General features: G+C 47.6%; 1 protein-coding gene across 1 annotated transcript in view; it reads left to right on the top strand.

The window, feature by feature from the left end:
- FDXR (ferredoxin reductase) overlaps positions 1-26,894 on the top strand; it is a 152,099-nt gene that overhangs the window by 123,162 nt on the left and 2,043 nt on the right. Inside the window, exons 9-11 of the mRNA XM_069654854.1 lie at positions 15,579-15,778; positions 16,300-16,471; positions 24,952-25,125. Coding sequence (XP_069510955.1) covers positions 15,579-15,778; positions 16,300-16,471; positions 24,952-25,125 — 546 coding nt within the window. The remainder of the gene's footprint in view (positions 1-15,578; positions 15,779-16,299; positions 16,472-24,951; positions 25,126-26,894) is intronic.

Below are 26,894 nucleotides of genomic sequence, written 5' to 3' on the forward strand. Positions count from 1 at the left end.
GTCCACAGTATACCATTTGACACTGTTCCTTCTTCTATCTAGCTTTGTAGGATGCTGCAGTGTTTCTTACCACTGCACCATCTGTAGTATAATGTGACACTGTCCCCTCCTCCGATACAACAGTGTTTCCACTCTCAGCACTATCTGCTAAATGATATGCAATACTGTTCCTTCCTTTGTCTAGCTGTGTAGGATGCAGCAGTGTTTCTTACCGCAGCACTGTCCACAGTATACCATTTGACACTGTTCCTTCTTCTATCTAGCTCTGTAGGATGCTGCAGTGTTTCTTACCACTGCACCATCTGCAGTATAATGTGACACTGTCCCCTCCTCCGATACAACAGTGTTTCTACTCACAGCACTACCTGCTAAATGATATGCAATACTGTTCCTTCCTCTGTCTAGCTGTGTAGGATGCAGCAGTGTTTCTTGCCACAGAACTATCTGCAGTATAACATTTCACACTGTCCCCTCCTCTGTCTAGCTGTGTAGGATGCAGCAATGTTTCTTTCCACTACACTATCAACCGAGTGTATGCCTGGCTTTCAATATCTATTGTGTAGCAGTGCAGGTTGTAGCAGCGGTATTCCATATCATAGTGTTTTTCTTTTTTTTTGGTGGTTGTAGCTGCATTCTTAGCAAAGTACAGTTCCTTCTGTAGAGGTCTTATCACAGTACTGTCCCCTCTCTAGATGTGTTCATTGTATCCATGTTGCTATCTGCACTGGAAGGTAGAGCAGTGCTCCTTATCCCCTGTCTGTGTATTGACTTGGTATAGATTAGTGTTCCTATCACAGTGTACGAGCTGCTTTGAAGGTGTATACAGGAATGTATGCATTGTGGGATGCAGCACTGTTTCTTATCACGCTATTCTACAGTTTTAGGGTCTAGCACCACTTCTTATCGCAGTATTGTGCAGTTTTAGGGTCTAGCACCACTTCTTATCGCAGTATTGTGCAGTTTTAGTATCTAGCACCACTTCTTATCGCAGTATTGTGCAGTTTTAGTATCTAGCATGGTTCCTTATCGCAGTATTGTGCAGTTTTAGTATCTAGCATGGTTCCTTATCGCAGTATTGTGCAGTTTTAGTATCTAGTGCGGTTTCTTATCAAGGTACTGTGATCTGTGGTTGCAGTTTGTCTCATCACTGCTATTGACAGCACATCAGTGTCCAGTGTGTGGCGATTAAATGGTCGAAGCACCACTTGGGCCTTCCCCCTCTCGCTGACGTCTGGCGGTCTGTTGCTGTGGAAGCTCCAAAGTAGGAGCGAAATAACTGCACTTTACTATATGGACCTTATATTTTTATGTGTATGCACTAATGCTGGTTTTCAGTTGCACGCCTGTCGGACTATGCTTAAAGTGCGGGGAAATGCGTTGGAGCAAAAGTTACGCTCAGTGTGTTCGGGGCAGGGTCGGACTGGGTCAAGAAATAGGCCCGGGCACCCAAAAAAAGTGGCCCACACCTCGCCTCAAAAATGTGGCCCACCCCGTGCCTCAAAAAAAGCGGCCCTCAAACCATCATCCGTGATTGAATTGCATCAGTTCACGACTTTACAGAAAATGCTACTTATGGAGGGTTCATGTGTCTGTTACATTACAACACAACTCATAAAATAATGTAACTTTGCATACAGTTCTGTGACAGGGTCCACAGCTCCAAGGCGCAGGAGTGACATGAACACAATCTTTCACCCCTTGACAAAACAGGAAGTGGAATCAAATAGCATTATTCCTAAGCACAATATGAAAAATACGGTTATGATTTCACTAATGTGATGTACATTTCATGCAAGAATAGATCACCATATATCATTAATATCTGTGTGTATAGATCCATATTGTCAAATGACTGTGAATGCAAGCAGACGTCCAAGGCCAAATGATATGTTATTGAATAGCACTTACGCTTAACCTCTTATTTATAGAACAAATATGCATACGTTATCACCCAACCTGTGTTGTACTCATTTATCGACCTCAGAAGGATGAACAGCTGAGATGGCCTTACTGGGATTCGAACCTGAAACCTGCAGATACACACATCGCAGCAGTGAGCACTCAACCCACTGAGATATCATATCAGCTATAGTAAAATGAGCAATTATTATATTATAACATAACATCTAAGAGACCCTGTTATAGCGCCAGTCCCCTGAGACTTCCTGTGATAGCATTCCCTTTGTAAAAGCTGCTGTTCTTCGAACACAAGCTCCTGATAGCCCCCACCAAGTAACATTCCCGGAGCTCAGATGTATGTTTGTAATGTTACAGCCTCGAATAGCAGCTTCTGCCGTTATTGTGACTTCTTGGTGCTCGGTTCTGAAAAGTGGGACGATAGTGGGAGCAGGTAAGGTGGAAACACTAATGTGATATGTTTGTGCGTGCAGATTCAGAACTGTGCGCTTTCTGTGTGCTGTTGAGATTCTAGGTGAATTGGTTAAAGGTTTGTGTTGCCAGAAATGGACCCACGGTGTTGTGCTCTTTTGCGTACAAATGCGATTCAACCTACGACTGTGGCTAGGTGTGGGGGTGTAACATGGTGGGATGACAGAGCGGATAAGAGTGCCAAGTGTGCTTGGGAAGCTGCTGTATAAAATGATGGGGGACCGCTGCTGGGTGTGTTTTAGCTCAGTGATGTCTGGAGCAATAGAGGTATTAAAATGCTTCTGAATTTCTTAGTAGATGGCAACGAATGGTCATTTGAGTCCATGTCTGGGCCCTGGCCGTGAGGTTTGGAGATTGTGAATTGTTAAATCTGCTTTGCATAGATGCAAGTGTGTGTGCTCTTGCTGGTCCAGATGAATAAGCAGCACAGAGTATCCACGGGTACGGAGTCAGGGCCTTTCAACATTTTTGGTTGACATGGGCCTTGAACATCGGGAGGGGATGAGGGGCAAGCAGCTGCTCCAGTGTTGGCTGTGTTACGACACAGCAGCATGTTCTTTAAATCAGGACATGAAACGTGCGCTGCAGGTCTGGTGCAAATGTGGCCGCATTTCAAGCATGCGTGCATGTACTTTTCAGGCTTTTGCAGGTTGGCAAAATAGGCAAAGCAGCGCACTCACAGGACATCGAAACAACTCATATTTCTACGAGTGTCGTACTGACAGCTGTCCGTGTGTGTATGTCCCAGTGTTTCAAGCACCCACGTCTAGAGCGGTCTGTGTGCACTTCAACAGCAGCATACATCTTACCAAAGCATTGTTTTTCAGATGCCAAAAAAAGCCCTTTCTCTGCCAATTATAATGCAATATCCCTCAATGCGAAAAAGGTTGCCGGAAATCTTTCAATGTGTATTACTTAGAATTCACTGCATTCATACTTTAAAACTAGCAACATTACCACCATTTACCACCGACCTCAGAGGTCTTTTTTTACAATGTGTGTACAATGATAGTAAGTACAGACAGTGTTTGGAATTGTTAAAGAATAAATAAATAACAGCCAATGCACATCTATTTTCTAACACTACTGTGCTGTGTCAAGCCATCAGCACACCACACACTGTAGCCCCCAACAGTATCAACATATAGGGCTAGGCGGAGGGGCATCTAATGTGCTTCTTGCTTCAGCTAAAGGCACTTTCTTTCTCAGCCAAGACAACCTCCTGCCAGAGACCAGGCCCCCTGCATGACTCTGCCCTGGGGCTCTTGCAGCCACATCACAAGTGCACACCCTATATCAGCACCTAGGTACATGTTTCCTCAGGGGGACTTCCTGGCTCAAACACCTCAGAAAAAGCAATCCCCTACTTCATCCCAGGGGCATCCATGACCTTGGCAGAGGGGCACCACCTTCTGTAGGTCGAGGAGCAGCTCATGTGCCAGCAGAGGTACTCCTTGCTTCAGCCAGCTCACTCCCTGCCTCAGCCAAGAACACCTCATGGCACACACTAGGGGTCCCTGCATGCCTCTGCGCTGGGGGATTCCAGCCCCATCGCAAGTGCAGCACACCCTACATCAGTACATAACATAGGGACATCTTGCCTCGTGGCCTGGGCACCTCTTGGCACATCATGGCACCTAATGCCTCTGAACAAGGGATAGATAATATTGCCTTACCTTCTCCTGGGTCTGGTTGGTAGCCTACGTGCGTCCAGGAAAGAAGCAGGCCCAGGAACAACAGCTGAGGCCCCCAGGCCAGCCCAGTCGGACTCTCTGCACATGCGAAGGACCGAGGCCAGACCCTGGGCTCCTGGGTCCAGGCCCATGACCCTAGGGTGAAGGCTTGACCAGCACTGAAGCCTCAATCAGGACTCGATAAGGGGCACAGCTGGGAAGCCATTCCTGGCCCACCACGCAGCTTACAGCTGCAACTTGTGGCGGGCACTAGCGGCGCAGCGCCTGCGGAGAGCAGTCTGCAGAGTATGTGTACAAAACACTGGGATGGAGCAGGCCAGGCTGAGGCAGCTCCGCCCCGCCCTGCCGCTCCCTCCCAGTGTTTTTGCCATGGTGTCGCGGGCCGCGGCATGTATCTAAGAAAGATAACACTTCGGTGTTACCTTTCTCTGAATCTGCGGCGGGCCCGGTGGCGGCGGGGCTGCAATTGTAAAGGATCTGTAAGTTAGTTATTTACAGATCCTTTGCAATTTGCGTCTGGCGAGGCGGAGGCCCTGGGTGCTGGGTCCTGAAGTGTGAACCCCATGCCTGGGCCGGGGACCGGCCCAGGCGTGAGATTCAGGAACCGACCCCAGGTCTCCTCGTCATGATTTCGCATCGGCCACGGGCTGATTGGCCGACGGGTCAATCCGGCCCTGGTTCGGGGCCATATTTGCAATATGCAGGAAAGGAGTGTTCTCTTCCCAGCATCTGTTTGCTTTTCCTGTTTCTCTTGACGGCGGAGAAAAAGAGGGGCCGTGTTGGTGCCAGCAACCCCAGCACAGAGAAAGCAGTGCACCTGTCCCATCTCCAAGGCCACTCTCGCAGTAACCCCACACCTACTCTGTTGTTTTGCTACTTAAATTTGACAAAACGAAGGCATGAATATGCAGCGTGTCTCGCAGAGAATATGCACCCTTTTTTCCAGCAGGGATATATTTCCTGGCAACATCACCTTGGCACCTGCTTAGCGAGCGACGCAGAGAAAGTACTGCGAGAGGCGGGGGGCTGTACAGGGCTTGTGATGTTATCAATAAAAAGTCACAGTGCCTGGCAGGCAAACCCCGAGGGTTCTGTGTACTCAGCCACTGTACACGAGCGATGCGATGGATGTTTGCAGACCGCTCAATGTGCCGCAGGCATCCGTCGGCCATTCATTTTCACCTACCAAGGAGAAAGTAAATGTGGGCGCTGGGGCCACGTCTGCGCACTCACTTGAACTCTGTACACAGAACAATATATACCCCGACATGAGGAGACTGGACTGGAGACCTCTTCCATTTGTTAAACGCATCTTTTTTTCTCTCTGGGACTGGCCAGAGACCACTTCGGAAAATTGTTTATGGAAAAGTATATATGAAAGAGACATTCCATTGGAATTGCATCTCGTGTACTCTAGACAATACCTTACAATGTGAATGTCTCTGTGCGCCTTACAGTATGTACAATCTAGGAATGTATCTATGCACAGTGAGACTAGACGGCAACACGTGCCAGGTTGTCACAATGCCAACACACTGCTAGGTTATTGAGGCATAGGCGATCATTTTGTCTTTGAGTGCCATGCAGTCTCACCTGACAGGAATTGCCAGGAGCAAAAGTCCAGATGAGTAACCATAGCGTTTTATTAGTGCATCACATTTTAAAGAGACTCTTTTGACTGAGTATGGCCATGCTAATCCCTATACCCATTCCCACACACTTTCTGCCCAAAAAACAACGTCCTGGGATCTCTTTGTACTAGCTTTTTCAAGCCTTACCATCACACTTTGTGCTGGAAGTGCCTTCCAGTGCTTTTCCAAAGCAGTCTTCTGAGAGTTAATGACTTAATTAGAGCTGTGATGCGAGAGCCTATGAGCACTGTACAACTATATGAGTAGTGTGAGGGTGTGTGTGCATTTAGGGGCTGTATGGTGCATGTGCGGTGTAATCATGCATTTGCACTGCAAGCATGCATGTGTGTTTTTGTGTTTGTGTGCAATTTGAGCACACATCTGAGGGTGCTTGTGTATTATGTGGAGGTATACACAGCGTAAGGTGCATCTGAAGGGAGACTGTATCCAAATGTGTGGTGTATGCAGAGAATGAGGAATATGGCATAGGGTCAGTGTGGGGTGTGCGGTGCAGTGTGAGGGTGCACATGCATTGACAGGGTACAAGCAAGGTGTTTGGGTATATTTGCAGTGTGTTGGTACATGTGAAGTGTGATGTGCACAGTTGCATGTGTAGTTCTGGGGTGTATTTGCAGCCCGTGAGTATCTGTACACTATATGGGTGTATGCTCTGTGTTTATATGTAGGTTCAGGGCAAGGATGTATGCACTGTGTGTGGCTAATGTGCATGGTGTGAGGGTGCGCGGACGTGCGGTGACAGGTTGTGTGTGTTTGTGTTCCATACCTCAATGTGTGCATGATGTGTGGTTGTGTACAACGTAAGGGTTGAATATGTCAGAGTGCCAATGTGCGAGCTATGTGTGGGGTGTATGTGCAGTTTGTCACAGTATGCTAAATTTGATGGGGCATGCAAAGTGTGGGGTCGCAGAGGAAATGGCAGGCAATAATCGTCAGGGGGATACAGGAGAAAATGGAACCCAGGACGACCCATGGAAATGGGGACCATCAGAGAAAGCACAGTGAAGGAAGTAGGTGGAGAAGAGAAGGCAGAGGAGAGGGGTACATTCATCCGGGGAAAGGGAGGTGTAAAACGCTCCAAAAGGCCCATGAAAAGTGCCAGCGGATTTGGGAAAAGTGTTATGCAGGCCAATAAACAATCAGCAGAGATACCAAATGCCACCCAGAACCATATATAATGAACGACTCTGAAAAACAGACTTCTAACTCGTGGCATCTGGGCCTTGCATTAGTGTGACTATCCACTATGCTATGTTTAAAGCTATTGCTATGCAATGCAGAGTTTATTGTGTGCATGGTACGCTGGGGTGGCACCTGAACTGGTTTCCACTGCCTTTGGGTTGGCAATCTGCTACCTTGTGTGAGCTGATATGGAAAGACCCATTCCAAGCTAGCTATTTGATAAAGGTCTGCTTTGAGGCAGGTACGTTCTCAATGTTTTTTGCATTCTGGGCTTCATTGCCATGCATGCTAAAATTCCCTTTCGTTTCACTAATTCATAAGTATTCAACACCTTCCTCCAACGCCTAAACACATTCCCCACTTCATTTTTCCAGTGTCCAAGCTGTTCTCATTCTCAAGCCTTCCTTATCTTCAGTGCCCATCCCTTTCTGAACATTCCCCTGGGCCTTTTTTGTTTCGGCCTCTCCTTTCAAACTTTGCACTGTCCTCCTTGCACCCATGTGCCTATGAATGCAACATGCAAAGAACATCAGTAAATGCCAAACTATTGGCATTTCAAATGCTTGTTTTCATCACTGCTCTTCTCTACATTTAAGATTATAGTCTTTCTATCGGGAAGGGGTATACTTCACATGTTTTGTCTACTGCTGCCATCTAGTGGTCAGAACTGCAAAATGTGAAAAACAATCCAAATGAACATCTACCTCGAGGCAAACGGCAACCTGTCAAAATCAGATTGCTGGCCCACTGAGAATGGGATTGCTATGGTGTAGCATGGCCACAAAGCAATACTGGAAAAAGAAAAACCTACTGTGGGGAACGAACCTCCTGTGGGGATGGTAAAAGGCACGCACAAATGGGAGCAGGGGATGCGGAATGGGGCTAGTGTGGGAGTCATGGCAGGCATGTAGTAGGCTTGTAAAAGGTGTTAAACGTACAGCTTTTGGACGTATTGGTGAGGGTTCCGTGATTGATTTGTTCTGTGTTTCGCCTATTACCCAGTGCAGATCACTGACACGAACACATCCACAACATCTCTTGACAGTTATGGGCAGAGAATGGTCTTCAAAGCTCCCCAGAAATTAGGTTTTCCCCCAGTACTTTCAAAATAATGGATTCTCTGAAGCCGGTTTGAGGATTGATGGCAGCTTTCCCTACACTCTGCTCTTGTAGCGCTTCTCCATAGCATGGCTCAAGCAATGCATCCTGAGAACTGAGGATTTAATAAAGGTTTTCTTGCACAATTAACTCCTGGAAGGCTTCTTCACAGTATGGGTCATGAGATGGCTTCTCAGACCCGAGGATTGGTTGAAGCATTCCTTGCACTATGTGCATTTGTAAGGCTCCTCCCCAGTATGACTCATGAGATGGCTTCTCAGACCCGAGGATTGGTTGAAGCATTCCTTGTACTATGTGCACTTGTGAGTATTCTCCCCTTCTCCCCAGTATGACTCATGAGATGGCGTCCCAGACCCGGGGATTGGTTGAAGCCTTCCTTGCACTATGTGCATTTGTAAGCCCCCCCCCCCCCAGTATGACTCATGAGATGGCTTCTCAGACCCGGGGATTGGTTGAAGCATTCCTTGCACTATGTGCACTTGGGAATATTCTCCCCAGTATGACTCATGAGATGGCTTCTCAGACCCAGGGATTGGTTGAAGCATTCCTTGCACTATGTGCACTTGGGAGTATTCTCCCCAGTATGACTCATGAGATGGTGTCTCAGACCCGGGGATTGGTTGAAGCATTCCTTGCACTATGTGCACTTGGGAGTATTCTCCCCAGTATGACTCATGAGATGGCGTCTCAGACCCGGGGATTGGTTGAAGCCTTCCTTGCACTATGTGCATTTGTAAGGCTCCCCCCCCAGTATGACTCATGAGGTGGCTTCTCAGACCCCAGGATTGGTTGAAGCATTCCTTGCACTATGTGCATTTGAAAGTCTCCTCCCCAGTATGACTCATGAGATGGCTTCTCAGACCCGAGGACTGGTTGAAGCATTCCTTGCACTATGTGCATTTGGAAGTCTCCTCCCCAGTATGACTCATGAGATGGCTTCTCAGACCCGAGTATTGGTTGAAGCATTCCTTGCACTATGTGCACTTGTGAGTATTCTCCCCAGTATGACCAGTGGTCGAAGTGTATGAAAAGAAGTAGTGGAACTATGTTCCCTACTGGCCTGCACCTCTCCCTACAGACCCCATCGCAGCGCCCCCTCCCATGCACAATAAAACCCACAACACACATATGCCTATTCTTTAAGGAAACGTCCTGTCAGTGCACTGAAAGTGCAAGGTTCAACTTCTTCCTACACTTTTATTTTAAAACGAAACTGTTCCGGAACGGTTTCTTTTTTAAATAAAAGTATAGGAACGGTCAAACTTAATTAAAAGAAGTAGAGGAGCACCGCTCCCGACCGTCCACCCACTTCGTGCACTGAGTATGGCTCATGCGATGGCTTCTCAGACCTGGGGATTGGTTGAAGCATTATTTGCACTATCGGCACTTGTAAGGCTTCTTCACAGTATGGGTCAGGAGATGGCTTCTCCGTGATAAGTTTAGCTTAGTTTAGTTTCCTTATTTGTACCGCGGACCAAACCCTCAGGTAACTGGGCGCTTAAAGCTTATACAAGAGTTACAGACAATTTAGACAATAACAGAAAATAAAGACAAAAATAAAAACAGCAACAGAACTAAGTGCAGTGTGACCAAGGTTACATGGGGGTCGAAAGATGAATGAAGGTTCCAATCGGAGGCTAAGGGGTAGAGCATTCCACTGTTTGGCGGCTAGCACAGGGAAACCTTGCTCCCCTGCTCTATTTAGAAGAAATCTGGGAACGACCAGACAGTTTGACTGCATGGCTCTAGTTGGTCTAGTTGGTTGACGTTTGTTGACTTTATCAGCCAGGTATTTGGGGGCGGTATTTGAGAGGCACTTGTGGTGATGACGAGTGTGCGAAGGGCAATTCTGTCCTGTCCCGTAAGCCAATGGGCGTCCTTCCTGTAACTAGTGATGTGCGTGGATGTAGGTATACTTAATGCCGCTCGTAAGGCATTATTTTGAAGGACCTGGAGTTTGTTGAGGTTCCTTTCGGAGGTGCCCAAGTAGAGGGTGTTACAGTAGTCGATCTTGGATAGCACTAGTGCCCTGGCTAAGGTAATGCAGCTACTAGGCGAGAGGAATGACTTGCAAGCGTTAATTAGTTTTTTAGTGTAGGCCATGGAGGAGGCACTAGCATTAACTTGCTTCTTGAAGGAGAGAGTGGAGTCTAGGTATACTCCCAAGGTTTTGATTTCTTTGGCCACTTTAATTAGGTTTCCATCGATGTTGATGGAAGCGTATAGCAGGGGTCTAATTTGTTCAGGCGGGTTTGAGAACCAACAATCAAGATCTCGGTTTTTTCATCATTGAGGCAAAGGCAGTGATCTGCCATCCACGTTTGGATTTCCAAGTAAATCTCATTTATCCTTTTACAATCATCTTCATAGCACCCTGTGAGTGTGATGAGAACCTGGGTGTCGTCGGCGTAGTTTGTGTATGTGCCACGCAGGTTATCAAGACGATCAAAAAGGAGCTTCGTGAAGATGTTGTAAAGCGTTGTTGGGACGCACAAACCTTGCAGTACGCCGCAGTGGATGAGCATCGGGTCTGCTGAGACAGAGGCAGCAAAGACTCCCATGGTGCGATTGGACAGGAATGATTTTATCCAGGTAGAGGCGTTTGCTAGAAAAGGCAGCTGCTGTAGACAGGTGATCCACGAGGATCTGATGGTCGACAAGTTTGAAAGCTGCCGATAAGTGTAGCAGCAAGAGTATGGCCAGCTTGCCATTGTCCTTAGCCTCATCCAGTTGGATTTTAAGGTCCACGAGGGCTGTTTCCGTTCCATGTCTTGGCCTAAAGCCCGAATATCTAAGGCCGAGTAAGTTGTGGTCCTCCAGATGTTTTTGGATGTGGAGGTAGGCCACTCTGTCTAGAATCTTTAGGATGTAGGGAACGGTGGTGATGGGCCTATAGTTAGTGGGAATATTGGGATCTAGGTTAGGTTTTTTTAGGAGGGGCATGACCCAAGGCTTCAGCCATAAGCATTGGCTGAAGCCTTTCTTTCACTATGTGCACTTGTAAGGCCTTGGCACAGTATGGATCGGCAACCGCCCCATGACCAGCCCATCCACTAATCCCACTTCCCCCAGGCAAATGGTGTAAGTAACCCCAACCGAAGTTGGGAGGGCCTCTAACCTTTGTGCTATTGAACCCTAGTTGCCCAGAGGGCATCCTGTATTATTATTACTTTGTGTGATACCACCTTCTGTTTCTAATAAAACATGTGAGAAGCACATTTCTAGTATCCAACTATTCTGTTCCATCTCTTCTCATGACAATTGGTTGAAGCTGTTTCTGAAGGGGATGCCATGTTTGTACCGACAATTTCTTCACAACACACTGTTTGGAAGGACAATATAATGAAATTAAGCAAAAACACCTCACCGATGTCACAGGACCTTGCAATATTAAAAGTGTGGAAGGGTGTTGTGTTATGCAGTGGGGGTAGCAAAAGAAAGGACGGTGCAGCATTCCGGGGATGAGAAAGGAGAGTAACAGAAAGCAAAGAACCAAAAAGGGTCGGAAGTGAGAAGGTGGGGTAGGGAGATGCATTAGCAGAACCAAGGGTGGGTGGGTCACTAATTAGGGGGCACATGGCGTGGAGGAAGGATCGAGGACAGGGCTGTCGAGAGAAGTTGAAGGCGTTTAAATGGAATGCAATGGGTTTCTCCTATGATGAAGTGCCCTGAGAGTTAGGGATGGGGTGACCACAGGAGCATTTCCAACCACTCTCTCCCACTCTCTCCCAAGAGCATGAGAGTGACTTTTCACATTGGGAATGTGGGCCAACTTCAGTAGAGCCCAGAGCGCAGAACCACAGGCCCCACAGAAAAGAGATGACTGGCCATGCACTCGCCCGGTTGAAACTTATGATCCCTATCCAGTCAAACCTGTCCGAGAGTGTGCAGACTCACTTCATGGACTTCCCAGCATGCATGCACAAGAATCAGATTCACAGTGATGCAGGCCACAGATAACTGCGTGCTTTGTGACGCAGTGTAGTGAGAGGAAGAAGCAGACCATGCGGGCTGAATAATCCCACAAATTCACGCCCACAATTCAAATGAGTGAGTCGAACTACTATAAAACACAGCTGATCAACATTACAGGGGGGAAGTTCCCGAGGGGAGGGGCCAGATTTTACAGGCAGATGTGGATGTTCTCCAGAGAGAGCAAAGGTGCAGAAAAGGTGGTGAAGGATGGGGGAGCGAAGAAGGAGAAGCTGTTTTTTAAGATGCTAGATGAAAGGAGAGGTAGTGAGCGGGAGTACAGAGGTCAAAGCTGTAACTTGGAGAGCAGAGATAGTTTCTTTGGGAAGAAAGTGGAGTATGAGAAGACCGGCAGAGCAAGGAGGAGGAAAGAAAGAGGTGTAGAAAGGCTGGCTGTGGTTGTGAGAGATCTAGAGAAAGAAGGGGTGAGACAACTAGAAGGGTTGCTTGGGGAGCAGGAAGAGGAGGTGATTATCCAGGAGGAGAAACGTCTAGATGAGCTGGTGGTGAGAAATCTGAAGGAGGATGGGGTAAAAAAAACAGAAGAAAGTTGCTGAGAGAGCAAGATACAGAGGCGAAAGAGGAGGAGGAGGAGGAGGAGTAGGAGGAGGAGGAGGAGGAGGAGGAGGAGGAGCAGGAGGAGGAGCAAATACACCTAATGGAGAAATGGGTGGAAGAGCTGCAGAAGGTGTTTCGAAAGTTCAGGTGTCGAGACATCTGGACTAGGAAATGGGAGCTTTGCCCAGAGGAAGGATTACTGAGGGAGCAGGAGAGGAAGGTGGACCCAGACCTGGAATGGGTGGAAAAAACATCTAGAGGACAATTGGAGCAAGAGCAAGGGGAGAAGGAGCCGATACATTCACGAGGAGGTAGGAGTGGAATCGCCAAAAAAGAGAGCTGAGACAAGGGAATTGCCTGGACAGGCGGCATCTGAGCGGAAGGTATCACAGGTTCAGCTAACATCCGAGGAACCAGTGGGAATGGGAGGCAGAACAAGAATGTGGTGATGTGCCGGGGAGTGAATACGAGTTCAGAATAAGGAGAAGATGCGTAGATACTGAAGAAGGCCCATATATGCGACCATTACTGAGGCACGGGGACAGCCATTATGGGAGGAGGGTGTTGGACAGAAAGGTTCAAGGCTAGAGTTGTAAGTCCCTCCCTCTGAAGCCCCACTCAACCAGCCAATGATCAGTTGAAGGTCTTGACGGCTGTGTGTGATAGCCTCTAGCCTAATTGCCATGGGCACTGAGATTTGGGCATTGTCAACAAGCAACACCCAGAAGAGGAACACAAGGAGACACTGAAGAAAGCAAAGACTTTGAACAATGAACATTGTTGCAAGAATTGCAGGGGACACTAACCCACCCCAAAATGTGAGCGACTAGAAAACCCCTTAAGGATTGCCTGAGGCGGTCTGGACTAATGGGACTATTGAACTCAGGAACTGCCTTTTTTTTTTGCTTTCTCGTTTGAACTCGAGGAGAAACCATAATTTATTTTTTTGTTCTGAATTATTACCCTTTCTTGAGTTGTTCCACTTAACCACCATCCTGTTAGTTTGGAACACCCTAAGTCAGGAGGAAGAGGTTCTGGACAGAGCTAGTCCTGGGAAAGGGAAGCAGCCTTGACTGTCCTGCACCCCGTTCATTGTTTTGCCCAGCTGACCATTTCTGGCTGATCTTTGATCCATTTCTTCTTCACAATAGACCCTGCCTCGTAATGAGTACAAACTGCTGGTGCATTATGGAGCAGGAGCAATGCGCTACCATTAAGAAAAGGACATGCAGCTAATGTGAGTTGGGCACCTTGGTGTGGGCTCTCGGACCACTGGTATAATCAGGATGAGGTGCTGTGGAGTGTAAAATGCAGTCAGGAAACATTGGGACTCATTACGAGGTAGGTGGTAAGGGATTACCGGCACCGTTAAGGACCCCGGTGCCGGTAATCCCTTACCACCCTATTCCGAGATCCCTTAGCGGGTCCCTTCCTTAACACTTGGTTTTACCAGGCGTTCTGGAAGGGACCCGTTAAGGGACTTCAGAGCTAATAATGGTACCGCAAATTGCGGTACCGTTATTAGCTCCATCCCCATTCCCATTGAGCCCTATGGGGGCTAAAATGGGAATGGGGAATGGTTTCCCCGGAATGGGGACTTACCGGGTCCTCAAAGGTTGGAATGACCCGGTAAGTCCCTATTTCGGGAACCCGGACCCGGAATGCGGTAAGGGGGTAGCCATGGTGCTAATAGTAGCACCATGGCTACCTCGTAATGAGGCCCATTGTGACGGAACACCAATGCTGATGCAACGATCCGCTTAGGGTATTCCTTCGATCAAGGGCTAAAATGGGAATGGGGAATGGTTTCCCCTGAATGGGGACTTACCGGGTCCTCCAAGGTTGGAATGACCCGGTAAATCCCTATTTCGGGAACCCGGACCCGGAATGCGGTAAGGGGGTAGCCATGGTGCTAATAGTAGCACCATGGCTACCTCGTAATGAGGCCCATTGTGACGGAACACCAATGCTGATGCAACGATCCGCTTAGGGTATTCCTTCGATCAAGGGCTTTGTTGGCCTCTTCCCTTGATCAGGCATGCGTTCCTTCAGAGGTTTCACCTGCCTCATTCTTTTATCCATGCACTGTTCCCTCCGAGACCGAGACATCAGCAGGGACTTAAGCAGGGACAGATGGGTGTTTCCAGATGCTCCTGGCCTTGCAGGTCTACGATCTGGCATCTATCGAGATGTTTGTCTATTCTGGCTCATCTTTAATATGAGATTTAGAAGCTGCATCCCTCTTTCCTCCTCTGATGATGAGCTAAGGAGCCTTAGATGCCCCCGAAGGGGGAACGACCGGCGAAAGAAGGAAAAGATGGTCAGGCATAAGGTAATACACAGCCTCGGGCCATTTTGGTTTTCAAATGGGCAGGAACTCGAAGCATTGTTAGGCAGTCACTTCACAATCTAAGTGAGGTTTATTTCATATCTTTTGCTTTTCTTCCTTGGTAAGGCATATGAGCCACATATGCCACCTATGGTTTGCCGTCCAGTTGCAGCACAGAAGGATTTGAAGGGTCCAGGAAATTGGGAAAGCCTGTATTGTTCTGCCTGAACTCACTTCTATGCTGTACCTTAAAATGAAAAGGATACGCGGTCAAAAACCAACTGGGTATTATCGCATGACTATCTTTGTGTCTAGAGAGTCTTACTAGTGGAGCATAGCCTTCAATCAAATTGAAGTTACTGGTGACATGATATCTAAAAGCATATAGGTCCCATTTAATGGCAAGACATTTAATTTCCAAAGCTGAACACTTAGTTTCCATTGAAAATCATTTTAGACTAATGTACAGAGTGAATCTTTCTTAACTGTCTCTAACTTGCAATATCATTGTCCTTTACTAAACTCCTGAGGCATCACTGTGCCCGAGGAACTAACTCTAAAAATCAGGGGTGATGAAAACTGGAGTGGAATGTATGGCGTTGGATGCTCAAGCATTTACTATTCTCAGTGCAGGGTCGTAGGATGTAGCAGAAACCTCTTCAGGCCTGCTCTGTTCTTTTGCTTTAGATATTCCCAGACCCAGGAAGCGGCTAACTGAGCTCATGGTGAAGACTGCGCTGGAAAGTCCTACGGGCGAACAAGGGGAACGCTGGGCCTCTGCTCCTCGGGAATGGGGCCTGAAGTTCCTGCGCAGCCCCCTTGCTATCCTTCCCTCTGCCACTGATGGGAGGGCAGCTGGCGTCCGTCTTGGCACCACCAGACTGGAGGTAAGGCTTTTATCATGGCGGCTTCTGGGGGCAGCAGATGGTGAGCCTTTTCTGTACTGCTCTGTTTCTGAATGCCTTGTCCTACAATGCAACTCCATCCTAGGATGTTGCGTCTTTTTCTTATGCCCAATGACCCACTATACATTTTCATTCTCCTGCATTCTCTCACCTCTCCTCTTCTCCTTTACTCTGTGTTTATAGTCTTTCTAGTCCATTATTTCCTACTCATTTCCTCCCGTTCTGTTCTTTATTTCCCACCACCACTTGATTTTTATGCTTCAGTTCTCTTCCCCGTCTTCTTCGGTTCTCTTTTCTCTCTAATCCCCTGTGCATTCCCCTCTGGTCTTCTTTTATACCGGTTGCCTATTTTCTCTTGTCTCCTTGGAACCAAAGAATGACTTTTTAAAATAATGTGTCCTCACTCTGCCTTAATTATCCTCTCTCTCCCACTACCCCTGACACATACATGGTTGCCTTCCCTCCCATCCCCATTCTCTTGTAATGCTTCCTTCTTCCTGGAGGGATCAGGTGATGATGCCCAGGCGATGCCCACCGGAGAGTTTGAGGACCTGGAGTCAGGGCTGATCTTCAGCAGCATTGGTTACAAAAGCCTTCCACTCGGCTCCGCTGTGCCCTTCGATGCCAAGGAAGGGATCATCCCCAACACGCTGGGCAGAGTGCACAGAGCTCCAGGCGAGTGCCATTTTTGTGTGTGTGTGTGTGTGTGTGTGTGTGTGTGTGTGTGTGTGTGTGTTTGCTTTGGTCCACTCCTGTGCAGATCGGTAGGGAATTTTCTTGAGTGCGAAGAGATATTGTAGGGCACAACAGCAGCCTTTTGCAATGCTGTGTAGGCTGGACAAGGGCTGGGGATACTGAGGCATGGAATAGTGCAAATCATAGCAGATGACCTTCGGTTGGTGCTATGGTTGTTTCTCACACTGTTTCTCCTTTCCCTGGGCATGTTAATTCATTCATTGTTTTATGAGAGGGGAATATTGGCTTGCACTGTATCAGATCTTTCGACCCATCTCAGTCCAGTACAGTGGTGTGTGGATGAGGGTGAGGTCATGTTTCTCCTTTACTGCATCAAATCTTGGGTGGCGTTTGGCAAGAATATTTTAATATCTGGGTGAGGAATGTATGTCATCGTCTGCCCTTCAAGCGGCCTGAAGATGTGACCCGTATATGGGTGCCTGAAGGTTTATAAAACCGCCATCTGGGTACATGTTACTTCTTAATGTTACTCCAAGTAACTCAGACTTGCAAGATGCTCTGCTAGGAAAATAGAGGGTAAAGGTGACTACATTGCATTACACCATTCCTTGACTAAACTAGAAGATTTGATAAAACACAAGACTCTCTTGTATGATCGGAAAAAACTGTTCAGTCTGAATGCAGACAAAACCCCCTACCACTTGCTCAAAAATATCATTATCACAAATCTAGTCTACTGGGGTCATTGGGAGATTTGTGTGCACTGTCCCTGATTGACCCATGGGCCTGAGAACAGTTCCTAAGGCTGGACACCCAGGGCCTATATACTCCCGCAACATATGGCTATGAATTTAGCCATCTTGATGTGATATTCTGCCATTCGAATCTAGCCATTTTGATGTGATATTCTGCCATTCGAATTTAGCCATTTTGATGTGATATTCTGCCATTCGAATCTAGCCATTTTGATGTGATATTCTGCCATTCGAATCTAGCCATTTTGATGTGATATTCTGCCATTCGAATCTAGCCATTTTGATGTGATATTCTGCCATTCGAATCTAGCCATTTTGATGTGATATTCAGACATTCGTTTCTAGCCTGCTTAGCGGCCCTGATCCACTGCATAACTGCCTGCCCTAGCGGCCCCGCTCTATTGTGTCATTGCATGCCACTAGTGGCTCTGCTGTACATCTCTTGTCAGCAAATGCAGCCCCCCGGCACACACCCCAAAGCGCCTTCACACCTCCCTTCCTCTCTATCCCTCTCCTTCACAGCCCTCTCCCTTCTGGCCATCTACAGCATGACGCACCCAGACCGGAATGCCCACCCATGCCTTACCCCACCATCTGACCTCATACACACCACAGCGCCGTCTGCACTCCACTCCACACTCAACTACCCCACCAATCTGACCGGACATCACCCACTCCACCTCAGGCTCCACAGACTAAGAACACGCACCAAACACCTCCTAACTCTCCGCAGCACTCCACACTCCGCACTCCTTAGGAACAACAGACTCAGCTCTCGCACCCATACATCAGCCGCCCAGACTCACCCCTCTGTCCACGCTCACTACCCTGGCACCCATCACGCTAGCACCCATCACGCTGCACCTATCACGCCCCAGCTTCACACCCCCAAATACACATCGCCCACCCCCAACACCACCAACGCCAACACTCACACCCTACGACCAGACTTAAGATGCGCTCTCATCAATGCGCGCTCTATCCATGCCCATGCCATTGAAATCAATGACCTTATCACCACCCACAATCTCGACCTACTTGCCATATCCGAAACCTGGCTCCACGAGGCCTCCAGTCCTTCCATCCACCTCGCTCTCCCTCAAAACTATACCATTCTCAGACAGGACCGAAAAAACTCCAAAGGTGGTGGCGGCGTCGCCCTCATCTTTAAAGACACCCTCTCCCTAAGAATGTGTAATCAGCAATGGGACAACAACGCTGAGCTACTCACGGCTAAACTAGCCCTCTCACCTAACTGCACCATAAACTTCTTTATCACCTACAGACCACCAGGATCACCCCTAGATTTCCAAAAACAACTCCTCCTAAACATAGGCAACAACCTCAAAAGCACCACCAAAAGCATCCTTCTAGGGGACTTTAACCTTGGTTTAGCTGACCCAAAGGACAAAGCAGCCGCAAATCTAGCCAAAGAACTATCAAACATGGGGTTCGAACACAAAATTACTGCCCCCACTCATAACAAAGGCAGATCCATTGACTGGCTAGCGGATCACAATTGCTCATCTGCAATTACATCCATCTCGGCCCTCCCATGGACGGACCACTACCTCATTCAATTCTCCATTCCTACCACGCCTACTCATAAAACCTTAACTCATGCCCCACCCACTAAAGTAAGAAGCTCTAAAAAACTCACTGCTTCCAACCTCGCCCCTCTCCTCGACATCCCTGAACTCAAGCCTCCTTTCATCCATGACCCCACCTCTCTAGCCAACATCTACTCCAGCACACTCACTCAAGCCATCGATCTCATTGCCCCTCTAGAAGAAAAAAAAGGAAAAAAATCATTGCACTGCAATTCATGGTTCACTGAAGAACTATCTGACCTTCGCACCAAGAAACGCAAAGCCCTATTCAGATGGCAAGCAGCACCTAATCAATCCTCACTTAAAGATTTTAAAGAGATCTCCTTGACCTACAAAAAAGCCATATTCCATGCTAAATCCGAATCCTACAATCAGAGAATTATTAATGCCAGCTCCAAATCAAGAGAAATATTTTCCATATTCAAAGAACTCTCCACACCGGCCTCCGTCCCAGATGAAATCATCAAGGATGAAGCCTGGTGCACAGGCATCCAGGCTGCCTTCCTCAATAAAGTTAAAACTCTCCAAGACAAAATAGCCTCACAACGCAAAGCCCTCAACACCCCCACCTGCTCACCCACACTCTCCACCAATAACGCTCTCTCACAAACACCCCTCTTTGCCTTTAGAGAAGTCTCAGAAACAGAAGTTAAAGACCTCCTCAAAAAAATTAAACCTTCCACCTGCAAAGGGGATATCTGCCCACCTTCACTAATCAAAGAGTGCTCAGAATCCCTCACCCCCATCATTACAGCCTTCATCAATGCCTCCTTCGCATCTGGAACTGTACCACATTGCCTAAAAGAAGCTTGGGTCCGCCCGCTCCTGAAAAAACCCTCCCTCGATCCTTCCTCCCCTAACAACTATCGCCCCATCACCACCGTCCCCTTTCTCCTCAAAATCTTAGACAAAGCCGCTCACAATCAAATCCAACACTACCTGGAAACCAACTCCATCCTAGGCAAAAGACAATCAGGCTTCCGCAAAAGCCATGGGACGGAAACTGCCCTTCTAGATTTAAAAAATCAAATTACCAAAATAATGGACACAGGCAAACCTGCTCTTCTCCTTCTGCTCAACCTCTCTGCAGCATTTGACTTGGTCGACCACAGCATTCTCACATCTCACCTCATCAATGCTGCACACTTCTCTCACAAGGCTACCACCTGGATCACTTCCTTCCTTGAAGGTAGGGCCATGAAAGTGTACTCAGACCAGGACAGCGCCCCCCCCACCACTATAAACTGTGGTGTCCCACAAGGATCCTGCACTGCTCCAACCCTCTACAACCTATTCACCAAACCCCTCTTTGACTTACTGGACTCCCTCAACATAGCGTACACAAATTACGCAGATGACACGCAAGTTCTCCTCCCCCTCTCCGGAGACTACGACCTAGACTCAGAAGCCCTCCTCAAAATCTACTCGACCATCCAAACCTGGATGGCTATCAATGGTCTCTGCCTAAACGGAGACAAAACCGAAATCATCATCCTAGCCCCCAACGAAACACTAACCAAACTTAGCCCCAACTATTCTCACATGCTCATCGACAATATTAGCATACCTGTCTCCTCCACAGTCAAGACCCTAGGAGTCTACATTGACGCCACACTCTCAATGACAAGACAAACCAACGCCATCGCCTCAGCTTCTGCTCTGACTACCAAACTCATCTACGCCATAAAACCCTACCTCACCACGCCTAACTGCCTCTCCATAGCCAGAGCTACCATAGGAGCCAGATTGGACTACTGCAACGCCCTCCTGGCAGGCACATCGTCAAAGAACCTAAACAGACTCCAAATAGTGCAAAACAATGCCCTCCGCGCTGCACTACACATTCCCAAAAATGAACATATTTCACAGGCCAGAAGACTTGTCCACTGGCTCCCAGTTAAGGAAAGAATCAACTTTAAAATCCTTACTCTCACACACAAGTGCATCAATCATACAGCACCCCCCTACCTATCTGAAACTATAACTAAGAACTCTTCCACCCGTCCCAGAAGAAGCCACCATGCCAACCAACTCCGAGTACCCACTGTAAAAAGAGCCAAAGCCGGCGGCATTGGTTTCCCACACATAGCTCCTAAGCTCTGGAATGCCCTCCCTAACGCCCTCAGAGCAGAACCCTCTCTGTACTCCTTTCGCAAATCTCTCAAAACCACTCTATTCAACTAACTCCATCCTTCCTTCACCCACTCCAGCTCGCACACGTCTGTTTCGAAATATGTCTGATATGTAACGTGCATTGTAATGAAAACTGCTTTGTTGTAACCACCTTCCTTCTACGGTAACCAGACTATGTATGTCCTCATGTAACAGCGCCACGATGCCCCCGGGCTGATGTGCGCTTTAAATAAATCCGAATAAATAAATAAATAAATGGCGCAGATTAGAAATCTTGGGATTTTGAAGAAAGAAAGGGTTCCTTCTGAGCATGCAGGCAAGGCATGTGGCAGTGTGTCTGAGCCTGCTTACTTTTCCGGGACAGTTGAGGCAAAAAGAGGAGCCCACTACAATGACCCCACAGCCAGACAAGCAAGTGAAGCCCCGCGTTGTTCTACAGGTTATTGCTTTGCCAGACCTCTCAAGATGGAGAACAGTGAGACCAGAGTTCGTATTGCTACCCCACAAAATGGAGGTTAACCAACACGACTTACTTCTTTTCTTCCTTTGTTCTGTCTCTTCCCGACCTTCTGGGAGGAGGTGTGGACTTGATGTGGGAGGGTTGTAAATATTCAAAACCCTGTTTAAAAATAAATTCTTCAGTAGAGGAAGTGTGGTTTAAACAGTCACTGGGAGTTGAGGGATGGAGATGAGGACCAGGGCTAAACTATTCCTCGGGGGGGGGGGTCGGAGGGAGGATATGTATAATGTCTTATTTGATGGTTGTTTCCTTTCCTGTTCCTCACCATTTCAACGTAAGGTTCAAATAACAGAAAAGGTGTTTTAAACCTAACACAAACACTAATATCATAGATCTGTGCCAGTTTTCAGTATTAACCATAAGTTTGGTTTATTGCAAAAACATCTTGTGGTTGCCCCTTACGATGACACGTGTTTCGACAGTGTCCGACTTTTTCAAATCATGGCATATGTTACTTCTTCATACAGTACAAAGAAAACATTTGTCTTATTAATTTGGTTCATTTCGGTAGTTAAGCAGGTTAGATCCCGTTTACAGGAACGCTGCAATCTCGGGCGTCAGGACAACAGCCAACGTGTGATATTGCAGCGGTCCTGGAAACTGCTTAACTACGGACATGAACCAAATTAAGAATACAAATGTTTTCTTTGTACTGTATGAAGAAATAACATATGCCCTGATTTGAAAAAGGCGGCCACTGCCGAAACACGTGTCATCGCAAGGGGCAACCACTAGATGTTTTTGCAACCTGGTTGGCTGTTCAACCAGTATCTGGCACTTCTTGCTCACCGCATCGCCGCTCTCTGTCCCAACTTTGTGCTACGCGGATGATACCCAGCTAATTTTCAGGCTACCCTCGGCCTCCTCTTCCCCTTCCCTCATCTCTGACTGTCTCTCTGCTATCCAGGAATGGTGTGCCGCCAACAACCTCTGCCTTAATGCTGGTAAGACTGAGATTCTACTTATCGGCACGCCCACTCCCTCCTTCCCTGCAGCTCTCTGGCCGACCTCCCTGGGCCCTCTTCCTGCGCCTACCTGCAAGGCAAAAAACCTTGGCGTCATCTTCGACTCCACACTCTCTTTCTCTCCTCACATATCCGACGTCTCCAAGAAGGCACACTACCAGCTACACCTCCTCAGGGGTATCCTTCCTTTCCTCTTCTTCCCCCAGAAGCTCACTGTCTCCAGAGCCCTGGTTCTCTCGAAGCTGGACTACTGTAACAGCCTCTATCTAAATCTTCCTGCCTCTACTCTCCACCCTTTGCAACTCATCCAGAACAGGACTGCGAGACTTGTCCTTGGCCTCAAGCCCAGGGACTGTATCTCTCCAGGACTGAAATCACTACACTGGCTCCCAGCGGCTGCGAGGATCAAGTTCAAAACCCTCTACATTGTCCACAAGGCCTTCTGGGGCCTTGGACCAAAGTACCTTCAACTCTCACTTCCGAAATATCTTCCTTCTCAAGCTCTTTGCTCATCCACCTCCAACTACCTCAGGGTCCGCCGCTTCTCCAAGCAACGAGCTGGGGGTAGATCTGTCTCCGCAGCAGGGGCCTCCCTCTGGAACAGCCTTCCTGCCTCCCTGAAACTTGAGGAGAACCATCTCTGATTCCGGAAGCACCTCAAAACCTTCCTCTTTGCCTCTGCTTTCTCTCCCTCTCTCCCCTGCTAAATTCACTGAACCTGCTACTGGGCCACTTACCGATCTCGGTCCTTGGCCCAGCCACTCTTCCCTGCACTGCCTACCTGCACTACGGGACTGTCTCTGTATCCTTCAGCCCCTTCTCCCGGCACTTACCTTGCACTTGCCACCAGCTGGCCCTATTATTTATCTTGTATTCTACTAACCATGTACAGCACCTTTCCCCCCTCTCCCCTTGCACTTTTCCCAGTCCCCTTACCCTTGCACTTGCGCGATCTGAATGACACCTGGCCTAGTACGATCGTTGTCTGTCTCCCCATGCCCCCCCACCTCGTCGCGCCTTGAATCACTTGTGTAAAGGCGCGTTACAAATGCCATATCATATCATATCAATAAACCAAACTTAAGGTTAATACTGAAAACTGGCGCAGATCTATAATATGAGTGTTTTTGTTGGCTTTTATGTGGTGGTTTTGTGGCTTTAACCACTTCACTCGTCAACACAGGATTATAACACACAAACACACAAACTGTTTCAAACATCAGTCATCTTCAAGATTGCAACGAAAATAACGACCAGTGGATAGGTGTAGTCAGACTGACCAGCCCTAGATAAAACCAAACCTGTGATACAGTGTTTTAAACCTATTCTCAGTTCAAATTGAAGATTTTTTAAAGTTGAAAAGTTTCATGGCTTTTGCTGGTTTGAAATGTGTGCACTAAGATTTTATTAGCCCAGAGCAAACTCTCCGACAGATCAACAAAGGAAGGAGGATCCTGGCACTGAAGTGCCCAATTGCAAGTGGTGCAATTGGCCTGTGTTGCTCCTTCGTCCTATGAATCCAAGTAGCTCTGAAGAGGTTTAGAGGTTTACACTGTGTGGCACACGTGCATCACGTGCCCACTGAGGCTGCATTTCCAGCTTTAAATCTATCTCGGCACATAGGGAGCCCTGATAAAATGGGCAAATATCATTGCATTGCTAAGTTCCTGTTTCTGGGAATGCTGGATAATGCTTCAGGCAAATTGACATTCTGTACATGCACATGCCGTTTACTTCTTTCTGGCCCAACAGCATTGCTGGGACCCATAACAGATATGGGGTTGCCCTCGTCACTGTGCTCTTCCACAGCCAGTGCAGCTTAAATCCAGCAGCTTCCTGGCGAGATAGAATGTGCCTGCATTTGATAATAATATTTGTGTCATTTTGTAGCTGTGGAAAACTTAGACCCCCAATGCTCCCCGCCCCGTACCCTCACAATTGCACTGGTGGTATATCCAGTTTGCCCCTCAGGCCTCCCCGAGCCAGACCAGAAGACAGATTACGTTGGCATACTAAATGTTGCAGGTGGGGTCAAAAAGAGGGTTGGCCTTAATGGGGGCCTGGATGCTATTCCTGGATCTTATTGGGTATGTGTATACTCTAGCCGCACTCATGACAATGCGAATGCGTGTCCCTCTGGCAGGACACGTCAAAAAGATTCCCAGAATAGGAGGGAGTTTCCATGCATCTGGGCCAGGGACCAGGGTTCATCTGTTGTCCTTGTGCCGCTATCTGCACTACTTGACACACAGGTCTGGCTGCAAGCGCACATACGTTCTCGTTGCCAGGCCTCCTGCAGGTGAGGTGCTCCCAGTGGCAAATACAGGCTCTGCACAAGAAATGCTGATTCTGCAGAATGGAATTTCCTCACCAGATGAGCGGGATGTTGGTTCTTCAGCATTGCATACTATTAAGTGGAGTTAATACCCCAGATTCTCTTTTCTCTATTTCCCTCATCACCCTCCCCGAATCACAGGGCTATACTGCAGTGGCTGGGTAAAGCGAGGACCCACAGGGGTTATACTTACGACCATGAATGACAGCTACGACACAGCCGATTCCATTGCCGAAGATCTGGCCTCCGGAGTGCTGAACACCTCACAACCCAAGCCTGGCTCCGTATCCACAAGGAGCGCCTTGGAACGCAGAGGTTTGTGAGCGTCCATTCCCATTTATCCGGGAGGTTTCTTCCCGGTGTATTCATGTCTACTGTTCCGCCCAACATATATGTTTGTTTATTTATTTATTTGTAATGCGCGCCAGACACGAAGGTATCGGGCGCAGAAGAGCAGGAAGATACAAGAATATTTTCAACTTACGATTACATAAAAGGAAAGCAAGCATATGCAGAAATGGTATAGTCAGTAGGCTGAGTGACAGGTATATGCATACAATAGGCATAATCAATACATAATTACATAATTTACAAGGTTGAGGTTCAGCATATGATAGGCTTTGTAGTATCTATTTACAGTGCAAGATAGCGGGTAGTGCAGAGGAGAATAGAGACGGTAGGGCAGTTGCTGGAGCAAATTAGTGGTCATTTTCTCTAAGCCATTTAATGATGTTATGTCTGAAGTTCAGAAAGGTTTGGTCTGGCCTCAGGAAAAGGGGGAAGGAGTTCCATAACTGCGCAGCTTTGACTGGGAAACTGATCCCTCTGGCTTTGATCAATTTTCACCTAGGTACAATTAGACAGTTTGTGTTCGCAGTCCTATTGGGGCGACCTGAAGTTTTTCTGTCGATTCTCTCCATAAGGTAGCGAGGTGCAGCGTTGTGTAGGCATTTGTGTGTTAACGAGGCAGTTTTAAGCAGACTTTTGTCAATTAATCTGTCTCCTTACCTCTGAGATGTGCTCATTTCTAGCTATGCCATGTGCCGCTCTAAGGGCATTATTCTGGGGAATTTGAATCTTGTTGCTGATATACTTACTGGCGCCCAGATATAGGGAGTTGCAGTAGTCCAATTTGGACAAAATTAAAGCTCTGGCCAGAATGGTACAGCTATTATTAGATAAGAACGGTTTACCAGCTCTGATCAACTTACATGTGTATGCAGAGGCAGAGGGCATGGAATTAACCTTTTTGGCAAGGGTGAGGGAGGAGTCTAGGTAAAAGCCAAGGGTTTTTACCTCTTTAGCAACTTTAATGATGTTGCCATCGATATTAAAAGAGATGTATTTGTGGCAAAGGTTATTGAGGTTGAAAGTGGTTCCCAGAATGATGAGCTCAGTTTTGTCATTCAGGCTTAGACCGTGGACAGCCATCCAGGCCTGGATGATGAGATAGATTTTATTTACCATTGCCAAATCCTGGTCCTAATACCCAGTAAGTGGTATGAGAATCTGGTTATCATCTACATAGTTAATGTAGGTGATACCAAGATGGTCCAGATCATCGAAAAGGGGCTTAGTAAATATATTGTACATTGTGGGTGAGACACAGGAATCCTGTAGCACTCCACATGTAATCGGAATAGGGTCTGCTGCCGCTGATGGCGAGAAGACTCTCATAGTCGTGTTGCTCAGAAAGGATTGGATCCAAACTATGGCCTCCTGTGAGAAGTGAGCTGCTGAGTTAAGTTGATTGCATAGAACCTTGTGGTCCACCAGATCAAAAGCAGCCGAAAGATCCAGAAGAAGTAGTAAGGCCAATTTTCCCTTGTCCCTCAGCTAGTCGATATCTGGGCCTTAAGATCAATCACGGCAGTTTTAGTGCCGTGTGAGGCCTAAATCCCGATTGGTGGAGTCCTAGGAACTGGTAGAAGTCTAAATACTCCTGTATCTGGAGATAAGCCACCCCGTCTAGGATTTTAAGTAAGAATGGCACTGTCATGATAGACCTATAGCTTTTGGGTATGGTTGGATCTAACAATTGTTTTTGAGGAGGGTGGAGTACCCAGGACTCCTTTAAGTTGCTG

The sequence above is a fragment of the Ambystoma mexicanum genome, chromosome 3q, assembly GCF_040938575.1.
Source record: "Ambystoma mexicanum isolate Mex_15411 chromosome 3q, UKY_AmexF1_1, whole genome shotgun sequence".
Lineage (NCBI taxonomy): Eukaryota > Metazoa > Chordata > Amphibia > Caudata > Ambystomatidae > Ambystoma > Ambystoma mexicanum.